This window comes from Typopeltis vanoorti, chromosome 1, assembly GCF_054136105.1.
Source record: "Typopeltis vanoorti isolate ZY-2024b chromosome 1, IOZ_Tvanoo_1.0, whole genome shotgun sequence".
Taxonomy (NCBI): Eukaryota; Metazoa; Arthropoda; class Arachnida; order Uropygi; family Thelyphonidae; genus Typopeltis; species Typopeltis vanoorti.
Window position 1 is genome coordinate 135991885 of NC_143549.1, and position 15150 is coordinate 136007034.

The 15150-nt window shown below is 35.7% G+C and overlaps 1 protein-coding gene across 2 annotated transcripts in view; it reads left to right on the forward strand.

The window, feature by feature from the left end:
• The window catches only part of LOC150110457 (methionyl-tRNA formyltransferase, mitochondrial), a 207819-nt gene that overhangs the window by 47276 nt on the left and 145393 nt on the right, over positions 1-15150 (forward strand). For both annotated transcript variants that reach the window (XM_090393962.1, XM_090393969.1), the window contains exon 4: positions 5124-5272. In XM_090393962.1, the coding sequence (XP_090250088.1) occupies positions 5124-5272 (149 nt within the window). The remainder of the gene's footprint in view (positions 1-5123; positions 5273-15150) is intronic.

Below are 15150 nucleotides of genomic sequence, written 5' to 3' on the forward strand. Positions count from 1 at the left end.
ATACACAGCAACCAGTTCACAGTGAATGTCACTTGGTGAAATCCCTTTTGTTTGCAAAAAAATGAATGACATATCGCCATGTAGGAATGTGCAATGCCCTTATCCTGGTTATTTAATGAAAGTGTTGCAGTGGGAAAGATTCCTGAGGAGTAGAAAGAATGCAAATATTGAAGGGTTTCCAGAAAGTAAGGTAACACATATTTTTCTTAATAATGGTGAAAGGGAATGACACAGCTAACTGTTTTGCACATTCCTTAAAAATACATGGTGATATGTCATTCATTCCCACAACCTTATTAACCCTTTTGATCTAATCAAAGTATATATCTAACTAAATCTACACTTGATACACCTCTAATTCTTTCACCTTTACATCTCTTTCATAATGCTTTGTCTCCCTTCTACATTTTGCTCAGCATCATTTATACCAGTATGAAATATATTGATACAGTACTCATTCAATAATTCTGCTCATATAGCAGAAGAATTCCCTGAAATTATTCTTATCCTGACTCGCCTATCTATTCTCATACTTTACTTTTCTTTCTTTACCATGCTTATGAACCTTCCTTGTCTGCACTTTATACTCCTCATGCATCTTATCACTACTGACTGTCTTTATACTTCCTCCATAACTTCTTCTTTTCCAACACTGCTTACTTGATTTCACTTTTTATCCATTGTACTCCTACTCTATTTATTGGCTTAGCCAATACCAACACCATCACTGACTACTCTAGCTGCTCTACTATGCCTCTCTGTTTGGTATGACCACTCCCATTTCTCTGATCCTGACTCTGATTTCCATCATATCCCTCATCCTCAGCTTTATACATTCTGTCACTTTGTCCTTTACCTTACATGTTCAACCTTGTATCTTTCTGTCTTCTTCCTCTCTTTCCACAACATACTTTGCTGTGCTAACCTGTTTCACAATCTCTCTATTATCCTTAGTTATACTATCTTGATTCTGTGCTTTCTCATCAAACAATAGTTTTTCTAAATGTCTAACACCAAACTAATTCAAATGCAATCTATCAGCCTTAAACTCTTTCAACTTCCTTTCAAATTTACTCCATAGATTCACAAAATGGACACACTTTGTCTCACACAACTCAGCCATCTTGCCATCCACTATCTCTACACTCTCCTTCTAAACTCTCTATTATCATATCTGGACAACACACTAACCACTTTTTCATTATTTATGCTTTACCTCCTGCAACAATTTCCTGAAATCCCTATCCACATTTCCTTTTTCAAACCTCAAATTCATTCATTCATATCCACTGCTACCACATATTTTAATGCCTGCATGCAAAGCATCAGCTATTTGTTTAATATTCCACCTGGAAAACATATTTTGTGTACACTGTTATTCAACACCCATAATGATTGAATCCCCATATAGTAATACACAATTAATCTTTGACACTTTCTTAATAACTTCCTCCTCCTCATTCACATCAGCCAACCTCTTCTTTAAATGTTCAGTCTCATTCTCCAAATGCTTCATTTAGATCAATCTCTGCCTAAGCTCTTCCACTCCATTCCCTTTGCTGCTATCACTAGCATTTCACCTGATTTCTGTGTACTACCTACAATGCTAGCTCCCCCCCTTTTTTTTTTGAAACTCTGTAGCCTATATAATACTTCTTAGATATGTTAACACTCTCCTTCTTTTTGTTCATTCTAACAAACCTTTTACACTTTTTGATGCAGGCTTGAAACAATTCTTGCAGTGCATCCACTTGAAAAATCCAGGGCTAAACTCAAACTTCGAGCCAAAGCTTTCTACCATTAACATGCACTTCCTTATGGATGCTATTTTCAGAAGTTTAACACCAACAGTAAAACAAGGGAAGTTTACATTAACAGCAGTGACACTATCATTGCTTGTTGTATGTGTTTCATATTTCATTCAGAAATGGTTGAAAATAGTATGGATATGCAGTGAGAGGAGATGGACTCTTGGGCGTTATGTCCATACAGTTAGAAACCAGTCTTCTTACCTTTAGTACTTCCAATAGTACCTAATAGTACTAAAGGTCTCAATAGTACTTCCCACATAACCACTCCTTGGATTTTCCCTTCAGGTTGGTTATTGTTTTGGATTTATAGCCAAAGCAATTAAGGCTATAGCACCAATGTATTTTTATGTCTGTAAATTCCATTTGTTCTTCTGTTCTGGGTGGTTTACCTGTTTTGTGGGATGAAAAACTGAGTTTCTTGGAAATAAAACCATACCACCTCCATAAACTCCCTCTAGGCATTACCTAGCAGAGCATGTAACAGTGGGATTATTTGTTACCTGACCAGGAAGCTTCCTGAGACATTACCAAAGTCTCAGGCTTGTATACTATCTGTCAGCCAGCTTGCTGCATCCTCAAAATGAAGGAGGATTGGCTCTCTAATTATGTTTTGTATGACTTTGAAGGGTATCAATAACACTGCATGGAGAAGAGAGGGGAAGACAGAAACCAGAATCCCTGCTCTTTTAGACCAAGTATGTCATTCACCACTTCAGACCTTCAGTAAACAGGGTTTTGGTATTTCACTGGGTAGTAAAGGCTCTCTATCATCTAGTGCAGTGGTGGCGAACCTTTTTATGTGCGCATGCCAAAAATTTACCAATTGATTTGCTGATGTGCTGGGCAGTTTTTAATATGGAAAAAATTAATAGAAAATTAATCTAACTTAATTTATTTATTTATAAATTTATAATATATATTTATTTATAATATTTTATAAATAATATTTTATTTTATTTATATTATTTATTTATATATAAATTTATAATGTTATTCAGTGTAAAATTGATTATTGTATTACTAAATTGATTTTCATCATGTTGGCTTGAAAAAAAAAAAACAGTAGTGAGAAATATTTATGCATTGTAACACACCATCGAAATTAGCTGAGCAAGGGAATCAGCAGAAGGATGTCAACTTGTTGGTGAAACGCTTACCATATTTACTCGAAAATAACTCGTCCTCACGCATAACTAGCACCCCTGACTTTACTTTACGAAAAAAGACATTAAAAAGTGTTGCATATGCCTCGCACACAAAAAATGTTTAAACATGTTCACGTCGAGGTGATAATAACTCACTTCCTGCGGTTAACAACAGTCCTTCCCAAACAGCTATTATACTGCAGATGCAAGAAAAACAAGTAAATTAAGTAGTTTTATCCCTGATTAACGTACAGAGACTTTTGCAGTCTGTGTAATATATTTCTCAACAAATAGTGCAATTACAGACAGCTGGAATAAAAATGGTGCTAACTAATAATCACATGATCCCTCTCACAGAAACTATGCTGTATAGACTGAAGCAAAACCATATGTTGCACCAGAAACACAGTATCTAACTAAAAACTCTTGTCCAATTTTTCAATTACATGAAATAAGTGTTTGCTTTATTGCATTTGAAATTCTCGATGTCATTATGACAGATCACAAAAAGCTAACTTCAAATAAAATTCTACCACGAATTGAAACATGCCATATAATGCGTGTGTGAGTTTGTCTGCCAGCTCAAATAAGCAATAATAAAATTCAACCAAGGGTTGAAACTTGGTGTGAGTTGAGCCCGCTGATAATGAGAAGTTCCGTCGTAACGACTAACGACACCCCTTTGTCAATGTGTTAAAACTCAGAAACATATAGTGAATGTTGTTATGACAGTTTCAGCTGTTATAGAATTCGGTTGAAGAGAATTAGCATTTCAACACAACAATAGTAGGTTGTCTTTGGGTCGTGCGATCATTTGTTAATACCACACCAATCATATGCATGTCTTCATAGCTGTTCTTTCGTGTAAAACAAAATTTAACTTGTACGTATTGTAACAATTAAAAAAAAAGGCTGAATAATTTATAAGCATATAAAAGGATATCACATGTAAATCGTTGGCGTGCTAGCAAAATTCTCGGACGTGCCACCTCTGGCACGCGTGCCATAGGTTCGTCATCTATGATCTAGTGGGTTCTATTTGGTATTTTCCTCAGCTAGGAAGATATCCTTTTGCAGTGGATGTCTTCAGCTGTTCAAGCAACATCAGTAGTCTTTTTTGTTGACCACTTACTCATGAATTCTATTGTTGTGTTATAGGTTTTGCAACCTCTTGTGTGGGGTTGATAGAAAAAAATTATAGTCATAAATTTTATTATATTATAACCAGATTTATGATTTATATTTATGTTTGCATAATAAAAACTTTGGGATGATGAAATCATATAGTTATTCCATATTTACATCCATATAAATATTAGTAATATTTATATATGCTAGCGTTATATTATTATTATTAATTTTAATAACATCTCCATCACAGTTTTATCATAACTGTCTTTTGGTGATATATATAATGATACTTGCAAAATTGTACATTATTTCTGTTTTATGAAAAAAAGAAGCTTACAGTTAGTTTGATAATGATCTGTTTTAAATTTCTGTTGTATTCAATCCTGCTAGTTAACCAGAGCAAAGAGTTCTGGTTACTTCTACAAATGCTTTAGTTAGTTCTAAAAAATATGTTAAAATTTTTTAAGAAGTGGAAATTCACTTAAGTATTTTAAAGGTTGAGACATATCACTCTTCAAGAATTCTTCAGAAAATGACAATTCTGAGTATACCCATAAGTATTTAGGAGTATACTGAGAACTTTTATTTAAATTAAATTTAAATAAAAATTGAAAACTTTTTATTTAAAAATTCCACTTTAAGACACTGCAGCTTTCAAGACCATAAATTCTTAGGATAAAGAAAGAATGATAGATTTTTAAGAGCCTTTCATTTTATTATTATTATTAATAAAGTGAAGGGCTCCAAGGAGTCAGCAGACTCGTAAGATTCCCACTTAACTAGCAACGTGTCTATAATATTGAACCTTGAAATCACTTACTGCTCACATTCACAATGCATTCTGGCAATGTGTTTAACAGCTTTACATTGCCATCGCCAAACTGATGCCTTCTAATTCATTTTCAAATATTTGGCTTTGAAATAATGCTGCATTTAAATATGCACTTACTATTAATAATCCACTTCAAGAATTTTGTCATTAAAAACACTGATTAGCACTGATTATGGTGATTATTATATTACTACTTTTAATTAGGCAGATGGTCCAGTGAAATCATATGCTCTTACTTCTGAACTTAGCTGTCATGCTTGGCCTTTTATTGTGCCTGAAGGCATCTATGATATTGGCATTGTGGTTTCCTTTGGTCATTTAATTCCTGATGCATCTATTTCTGCTTGCAAATAGTAAGTGCATATAATATATCATAAATTAAATACTTTTATAATTGTATAATTATAAGATCATTATATTATTATAATGCAGTTAAATTATCATTTCAAGATTTCAAAAAAAAAAAAGTTAAAGTGAAATTTTGGAATTTGTAGGAAAATTTGCTGTCATGCAAATTTATTCCTTAAGTTTTAATGTATGCAGTATGTACAGCAAGTGGCTCTCTCTTCAACATAAATTTTAAAAAATTATTTCCAACTTCTGAATAAGAATAATAAAAATCATGTCTGATATTTTATTGGAAATTGCATTTATATACAGGGTGTTCGGGATAAATTTGACATATTTATAATTAATTATGTTTTTCCGTAAGTTACATGTATTAACACACACTTCTCTTCATTTAAAAGTTTGGACCCTTCTTCATTCATATACAAGATGTCAGAAAGGATGGATAGCTGGAACCCACCTGATCATGGAAGAGAATAACTTGTATCATGATGATTTGTGCCCGCCATCAAAATAAGGATATTACGACTGCTGCCCAATGCTCCCTGAATACAGTAAAAACAATCAGGCATGAACTAGAGACTTGCAATGGTGACTACGAGGATGTAGCAAGAAGAAAGATCCCTAGCAGACGATCTGATTGCGTTCGTACAGCAGAATTCCTCGCAAATCTGCAGGAACAGGTGTTGAAGAACCCTGGCATTGGAATTCGGGCTTTGTTCGTGGAGTTGCTAACTGTAGTCAAGCCCTGGATAGCCAATGGTAGGGTAGCCAATGGTAGGCCGTATGTATGGCAGCAGGATTCGGCCCCTTGCCACACCTCTGGGAAAAGTCAAAAATGGTTGTCTGAAAATTTCTACGACTTCACCAGTCCAAATGTTTGGCCTCCAAACTCCCCAGACCTTAACCCCATGGATTATTTTGTATGGGGTGCAGTTGAAAAAGACACCAATCGCACTTCCAGTAATACAAAAGCCCAGTTAATGGATAAAATTAAAACAGTTTTTGCGGCCCTTCCCAGGGAGACTGTAGCATCAGCTTGTTCGAGGTTCCGAAGCAGAATTGAAGCTGTGATCGATGCTAATGGTGGTTATTTTGAGTAAATCTTGTTGATAGTATTGTAATTAACTCTGCCTGTAATGTTTTTTTGTCAATTCATTAAATTTAATAGATACAAAGAAGATTTTCTTTTTCCTTACGAAACTGTCAAATTTATCCCGAACACCCTGTATATCTAAGCTCATTTCATTATACAATGAAAAATTAGCATCACCTACCACGGCAACATGCAATGAAGTACAAATAGCATTAACTTACATTAATGCTGTTTAATTCTTGGAAATATGTTGCAAATAAAAATATAAATTTTCTAAAAAAAAATATTATAAATTGGGAGGTTACATTCCTAACTGAGATCAAGAAAGCATACTTAAAAAAGTAAGACCAAAAATTAAATTACACAGACGTATATACATACGTAATTATAAAATATTAATGATAATTGGAAAATATTTTCTACATGGATTCCATTATCACTGTTGCTTGTACAACTGCTCATTGACATGGTCTTAATTCTCATCTATCTCTATATTTAATTAAAAAAAAACAACTTTCATTTGATAATAAAATGTGATGTGACATAATATTTTCATGGTAGCCTGTGGGTCTACATTTGAATCTGACTTACATAATAAATATTCTTTTTTTTTAGGAACAGATGCAAAAATCCTGCATGGCTTGCTCAGTAACAGTTGTATCCTGAGTTCAAATCTGTGTAGGACAGTCAAAGAACTTTATTATTAACATCTGACACGAGGTACATGCTATTGCACACAAAGTTCACCCAACTGTGCCTTAAACTGATTCAATATATCTATAATCACAACAAATTCAGGCAATGCATTCTATTCACCAACCATTCTCCATGTAAAGAACCTGCTCCTCACTTCTCTGCTCATACCCTCCTTATACAGTTTCCAGTGATGGCCTCCTGTTCTACCTCCCCTCTCCCATTCTATGAAAAATCTCTTCTATGTCAACCTGATAACAACCCCTGACTAGCTGATATGTCTCAATCATATCTCCCCCTCCTCCTATTCATGAGGCTTTGCAATTTACATTCTCTCAATCTGTCCTCATATACTACATTCCAAAGACCACTGACCACCTTTGTGAATCTTCTCTGACCCTTTCTAACATATCCTCATCACCATGAGAACCTTGTGACCAGATTTGTGCATTATAATCCATATGAGGTCTGATCAAGACCTTATACAATGGCATCATAACCTCTTTATTTCTTCATGTCAGGGTCCTCTGCCCTGAACATAATGGTTTTTCAACTGAAAGTGAATTAGCCAATATAATACAAAGATGGTATATATATATATTTTTTCCTCCCAAAAACAAGGTTTTTTGTCTTTCACAATATCCAGTTCACAGAAATGCAGACTATGAAGATAAAATTAACCATATTGAATTATCTGAATTAACCACATGTCATTAAACAAGTTTTTTTATGACACTTGTTACATGCTAGATAGATCAAAAGAACCACATAGGTATGAGAAATTTTAGCTGTCCATGTAAGATTAATTCTATTGTAGTATTATTAGTTTCTTGTGGAGTAAAGTTATTTGACCATGACATGCCATTGAGCCTAATTCATTGTGAGAAGATGATGATGAGAGAAGTCAAGAACAAAACATAATATTTTTAACATGCTGCACTAGCCAAGTGCAGTCTTTAAGAATTAGCAGTATTATTGCTAATTGTTAAAAACTTGCTATTTGGCTAGCACAGCACATTAAAAATATTGGCTGCAAAAGATTATGATGTTGGAAACATTTAAAAGAGTGTAATCATTTAATATTAGTGTTATTATTCTTAACCTCAGACTTCTATGGCGACAAAAGACTCATTGTGGGAGGCCTGTACTCTAACACCAAAAGCTCATCAAACCATGACTTAAAAACTATTTTACAGCTTCCACACTCAACTCAGGCAATGCATTTTACTCACAGCCACTCTCCATGCAAATCACTTGCTTGTTTTTATAGGCTCTTGCTTTCACTCTCCTTATATTGCTTCCAGGGATGACCTGTTATCCTCCCCTATCTTTCTCTCTACTCTGTGAAAAATCGTCTCCAGATTTCTGGTAACAAACCCTCACCAACTTATGTACCAATCAATCTCCCCCCCCCTCCCTTTCTCATCTCCTTCTTTTATTCACAAGACTTTGCAAATTGCATTCCCTCAATCTGTCTTCATATTCCACATTCTGAGATGACACCACCTTTGTGAATTTTCTTTGAACAAGCTCTAAGATATGCACTGTTGACAGTGCATGAGAGGTGGTAAAGGAGTGTTTGAGGGAAATAATAATAGACTGCATACCTAGAGTCAGAAGGATAAATTAAATGGGAGTTAATAGATGTTAAGCAGGAGCTAAATAAATAAATAAAAATTTGTGGAGGAAATTCAAAGAGAAAGGGATCAGCAGACACATGAGCAGTACAAAGCACATACCAGAAGGGTGACTAATACGGTAAGAAAGACAAAATCAGAGTATGTGGGGAAATTAGCAGTACAGGCCAAAGGTAATCCCAGAGTTCTTTCAGTATGTTAAAAGTAAAATGAAGAATGTTTATGGCAGAATAACTTTAATGAATGCAGATGGTATGAATCAGACAAAATAGTTGAATTACTAAGTGAACACTTTGCAAGAGTATATCATCCAGGTGGAGATATTGTAGTAACAAGAGAGGCAAAGACTTAATTAAAAATAGAAGCAAATGAACTGGAGATGCATAGGATATTACAGGCCCTTGATGTGAATACAGCTATGGGATTAGATGGTATACTAACTCGAGCTTTGCAGGAAGATGCTAGGGAATTATTAGTGTCTTTGACCACATTTTTAATTTAAGTCTCAGCTCTGAGTTGATTCCAAAGGGGGGGGGGGTGGAAAGAGGGAAAAATGGCTCCACTGCATAAAGGAAACTCCAAGATTGAAGTAGCAAATTACTAACCAATCAGCATCTTAGGAGTCATGGTCAAGGTATTAGAGAAGTTGGTTAAGTGCAAAATACAGGAATGAGTAGACAGAAATGGGATACTCTATGGGGGGGGGGCACAACATGGTTTTGTGAAGGGTAGGTTATGCCTCAGTAACTTGCTCACCTTTTATAATACAGTGACAGCTGAGTTGGATAAAGGTAATTGGTTTACATACTTAGAGTTGGGATGATAAATCAAGAAACTGTTGGACTTTGCAAAGGCTTTGCCTCTGCCAAAGCCTTGCCACAGGATGCATGGAATTCTAATTGGTACATGGGAATATATAGTTAGTGAAGTGAATAAGAGGGTGGTTGATGAGGAGAAACCAGACAGTAGTTTATTAGGAATAGAGTCTGGTAGAGGGGCCTGTGACTAGTGACATGCTGCTAAGCTTCCCTCTTGGGCCACTGCTATTTAATTTGTACATTAACAATATAGGAAATGATCAAAGAGGAACTATTCAGTTGCCAATGATGCAAAATTGAGTAGAGCAATAGTAAATGAAGATGATGTTAAAATTTTGCAACATGATTTAAATGGACTGGCAGTATGGAAAAAGGAAAATGGATGTCAGTTCAAATGTGGCAAAATGTAAGATTTTGCATTTTGGGTTGAAAAGATTACCATCCCATGTATCATATATTGATGGAACTGTCCTCCAGGAAATTGATGAAACTATGGATTTGGGAGTGTTAGTAGCAAGGAGTTATCCTTATTTTATCCCTTTGAAAACCAAGTAAGGTGACAAGACATCTGCACTGTAGTAATGCAGATCTGGTGGTCACATATGAACTGATCTCGTAACGTATGAGGCCTGATCATCACTTAATCAGACCACATATGGACTTCTGTGCATAGTAGTCCATATGTGGCTTCATCAAGGCCTTTTATAGAAGGACATCATAACTTCTGTGTTATGATGTCCTTCTCCTCTCTCTCCTCTACATCACTTCAAACATTGCACCCACTTGCCTACCACTCTCCAAGAAAATAATGCCTGCTCTTCTCTTGGAAATTCAGTTAATGAATTTTTGTATATCACATGTTCAATATTAAAATACCTGTAATTAAAACAACTTCCACTTGTAATATTTTTATCTCCTTTTTTAATGATAAAATTTAAGTATTCTTCTTCATCATTATGCTTTTTTGTAGCAAGAATTATAATTTAAAGTGTACAAAATTGAAAAAAAAATTCTCTGTTTACTAGAATTAAGTTTCAAATATATTACAATGTGAAGGTTATTGTTATAATAATAATAATAATAATAAAGTGATTTTCTTTTATAATGAGACCTGTGGAATATCCATAATTATAGAATCACACATATATCACAGTAAAAATTAATTTATTATACAGATAATCATCAATTAGTGAGCAGAGAACAATAATTAGGAACCTGAATAAAAGAAACAGTAGAGTGCATGTGTTACATTGGAATCTCTGTATGTATAAAGTCTTGTGTTGATTGGTTAAAAACTATGGGGCTAAAAATAATATTAAAATTGGTACTTGGAGTTTTAAAATAAACTTGAAATACACATTTATTTAATACATTTAAAGATGACAATTTTCCACATTTTAGAAATGGTAAGGCAGTCATTATAATTGAGGTTAGGTCAATGAATGATAGGGCTTCAGCACTTTCTTTGTATAAATGAGGCTATTTATAAATGGATCTCTGTAAGTTTGGTTTTCCATTGGATCCTGTGGCTAATGTTTTCAATCCTGTGTTGTACTAGGCCATATTTGAGGTTTGATGAGCAGGATGTGGTCATGAATCAGAGATACGTTTATTGACTGTCTTCCCATTCATCCATAGTAAGAGAAGTTGGATGAACATGGTACTTTGTATATGCTAGGTAGCATCAGTGATGAGTGTTTTTTTGAGAAGGTAACAGATTATGAATTTGGTTGATGATGACTCAGATTATATAATTTTATTTTCAGCTCAAGATATTTTAACCAATGAACATGTGACTGTATATATAGAGGGATTCCAATGTAATACATGCATTCAAATTCCTTATTATTGTTTTCTGCTCAGACTAATGATGTCTTATAATATATAAGCTGAACTCTCTGTTTAATAAATTAATTTTTAATGTGGTACATGTGAGATTCTACAATTATTAATGAAGTGAGTTTGAAATATAATTTCAGTTAATTGAGGATTCGATGAATTGGAATATAACATTTGGTAAAAGAAACAAAATACTGTTTGGAAATAAAAATTTTATTTGGAATAAGATCAAATTTACAATGTATAATTTATTATGGAAACAGAATTAATTTTAATTTCAATTCACAGAGAGACAAAAAATACTACTTTTCTGCCAATGATTTCAAGATCTATGCAAGGAGAAAGGAATGCATTTTATGAACATGTGGAATGAATCTGAGAGGTGGATAGAACTATATAGTAGAGACACATTGCATTTAAATGGTTTTGGTGTGAGTCAGTTGGAGATTGTTGCTGGAAGGGAGAGAGTAATGACTGCAGTGAATAGATCTGAGGACACAAGTGGTGATGTGGAATAGCAGAGAAGTAAGGTAGAAGCACTTGTGAATGGAAAAGTGAGTAGTGTGAATGAAGAGAATGAAAGAACAAGAACACAAAATAGACAAGGAAATAGGAGGCTGGTGAGTCAGAGTGGAGAGGAAGACACTGCATGAGAAGTGTGCATGCCAGATTTAGAAGTGAACAAGAAAGGATTGAGATGGCCTAGGATATGGGGAGAGTGTATGGATCTGTTGATGGTTGCAGGATTAGTGGTGATGGAGAGGAATGGCCAGGGAGAGGGAAGGAGTTGCATCTGAGAAGTGGTATCCATGAGACTTGTTATAGAACCAGACATTCTCAACTATATTTGTACATGAATGCTGTAGGTATCTGAAATAAGAGGAATGAAATTGTTGATAGAGCTCATTTACCCCAAAATTACTGGAGTAAATGAAACATGGTTGGGTGATGATAATGGCATCCTGACAGGAATAGAGATAGAAGGATATGATGTGTAGAAAGGCTTATGTGTTCGTCTTATTTGCCCAATTTATTTTTGAAGGTATATATCAGAACACAAAATTATAAGTAAATAATAATTTATTGACTTATTGCTGATATTTCGCTGGTGTTATAACCAGCATCTTCAGAGCACAAAAACACAGTTTGTCACAATACGTGAGATTACAACAAAATGGTGTAATCAGTGGACTAGTTTAACCAAATTGTGGCAGCAACACAAAGACTTAAGTCCTAATTAGGTGCCCTCTATCTGAAAAAAAAAAAAAATTGCAGTTACTACACAAAGACCAGTCCTAAAAAACAGAGAGAAAATAAGCCAGTACTAGTTATGTCTTAAGATGACTGTCTCCCAGATCTTAGGCTTATGCATCCATATTTATACATTCATATTTGTTGAGATTTGGAGTATGTTTCAAAGCTTCGGTTGCTTCTAAGAACAATCTCTCTGACTTGTAAGAGTTTATGTGCAGTACGTTTGTTTTCTTCCAGTTGATTCTGTGTGCAGGGGTATCCAAAGTATTGTCTGCTAGGCCCGACTTGCCATAGTGATAGTGCCGGATGTATCTTTTATGTTCACTGATGTGGATGTTCACAGTTCTTCCTGTTTGACCGTAGTAGGCTTGATCACACGAGCAGAGTACTTCGTAGACTTCTGGATGTGATAAAGGAGGGATGCTGTCTTTGGGTGAATGGATGAGAGTTGCTAATTTGACATATGGTCTGAATACTGTGAGTAGTTCATGTTTATTAAGAATTCTAGATATCTTTTCTGGTGTGTATGGGATGGTGACAGTTTTGTTGTAGTTGTAGTGGTGGATAGTGGGAGGGGTTTCTTAGGAGCATTTATTATTATTATTCAGGCCTCCGTGGAGCCAAAAGACGCATCGTGAGATGTCCTCCCCCAAGAAACACAAAGTCTATCGACTCATCGAGGGGAGATCCCCTCTGAGAAACACAAAGTCTATCATACCACTCCTTAAACTCATTGACCGTTCTCGCTCTCACCACTCCATCAGACAATGCATTCCATGGTTCAACCATCCTCCATGTAAAGAAACCACTCCTCACCCTCTTGCTCACAATTTCCTTTCGTAACTTCCTCTTGTCATCACTCCTTCCCGCTGTTCAACCAAGCGAAAGAACTCCCCAGTGTCAACATTGTAACCACCTCTCAACAGTTTAAAGGTCTCAATCATATAACCTCTCCTTCTTCTATCCACTAAACTCTGCAGTCCACATTCCCTCAGCTGATCCTCATAACTATCATTGTACAGTCCTGAAACCATCTTTGTTATCTCCCTTTGTACCCTTTCACAGTTAATTTATACCCTTCAAATCCTGGGGACCAAATCTGAGAACAATAGTCCAAGTGTGGTCTGATCAGGGTCTTATACAACGGAATGATAACCCTTTTATCTCTGCAGGTCAGCTTCCTTCTCATTATTGCATCAATCCTCTGTGTTACCTTCACCACCTTTGCAATATATCCCCTAAATTTCAGGTTTTTATCAATTATCAACCCCAGATCTCTTGTCTCCTCTACTTCCTCCAGTATTTCTCCTCCCATCAATGTTTCCCAAATCTCAAGACCTTATATTTTGCTGCATTAAACCGACAACCCCCATTCATTTGCCCATCTATCTAGCTTATTAAAATCCTCTTGCAGGGCTGCTGCATCTGCACTATTACTAATAATCCTTCCCAGCTTCACATCATCCACAAACAACTGAATATCCCCTTGCAATCCACTGACAATGTCATTGATATAAAGGTTAAACACTATAAGTCCCAGTACTGAGCCCTGTGGGACCCCACTTGTAACCCTCTGCCTCCTTGAAACTGTCCCACCATACACAACTCTCTGATACCTATCGGACAGCTAATCCTGAATCCAGTTGACCAGTCTGACATCCAGACCCATGTGCTGCAACTTAAATATCAGCTTATCATGTGGCACCCTGTCAGATGCCTTCGCTAAGTCTAAGAAAATGGCAGTATATGCCTTTCCCTCATCTGATGCTCTTGTAACTTTATCATAAAAGGTTAGCATATTGCTAAAACAAGAGCAACCCTTTACAAATCCATGTTGACTCTCACGGATAACATTACCCTCATCTGCCCAATGCTGTATAGATCTTACTAACTACTGATGACGCACAAACTGGCCTATAATTAGACACTTCTGGTCTACTTCCGCCCTTATGCAATGGCACCTTACCTTCCTTCCATTCCATGGGCACCTTTCCCGCAGCCAGACTTTCATTGAAAAGTCAGGTCAAAGGCACTGTCAGTTCCCTAGCACATTCTCTCAAAATTCGTGGTGAAATACCATCCAGTCCCACAGCTTTACTGACATCCAGAGTACTCAGTATTTGAAACACACTCTCCTCCTGTACTTCTAAACCTTGAACCTTCCCTATCCCTCTAGCATTAAAACTGACTCCTCCAGGATGAAATACTCCAATAAAGTGGTCATTGAACAATTCTACTATGTCCCCTGCATCAGTCACTCTATTCCCATTTTTATCCCACAATATCATTCTTTCACAGGCATTTCTCCTCCTACTGGCTACATATCTAAAAAAATTCATAGGATTTTCTTTCGATCTTAGGGCCAATCCCCTCTCATATTCCAGTTTCGCCTTCCTTACCATACTAGTCACTCTTCTGGTCTGTGTCTTATACTCTTCATGCATCTTCTCTTCTCCTGTCTCCTTACATCTCTTCCAGAGCCTCTTTTTCACATGCAATTCCTGTTTAATATTGTTTGTCATCCACTTTACTCCAAATTGTGACCT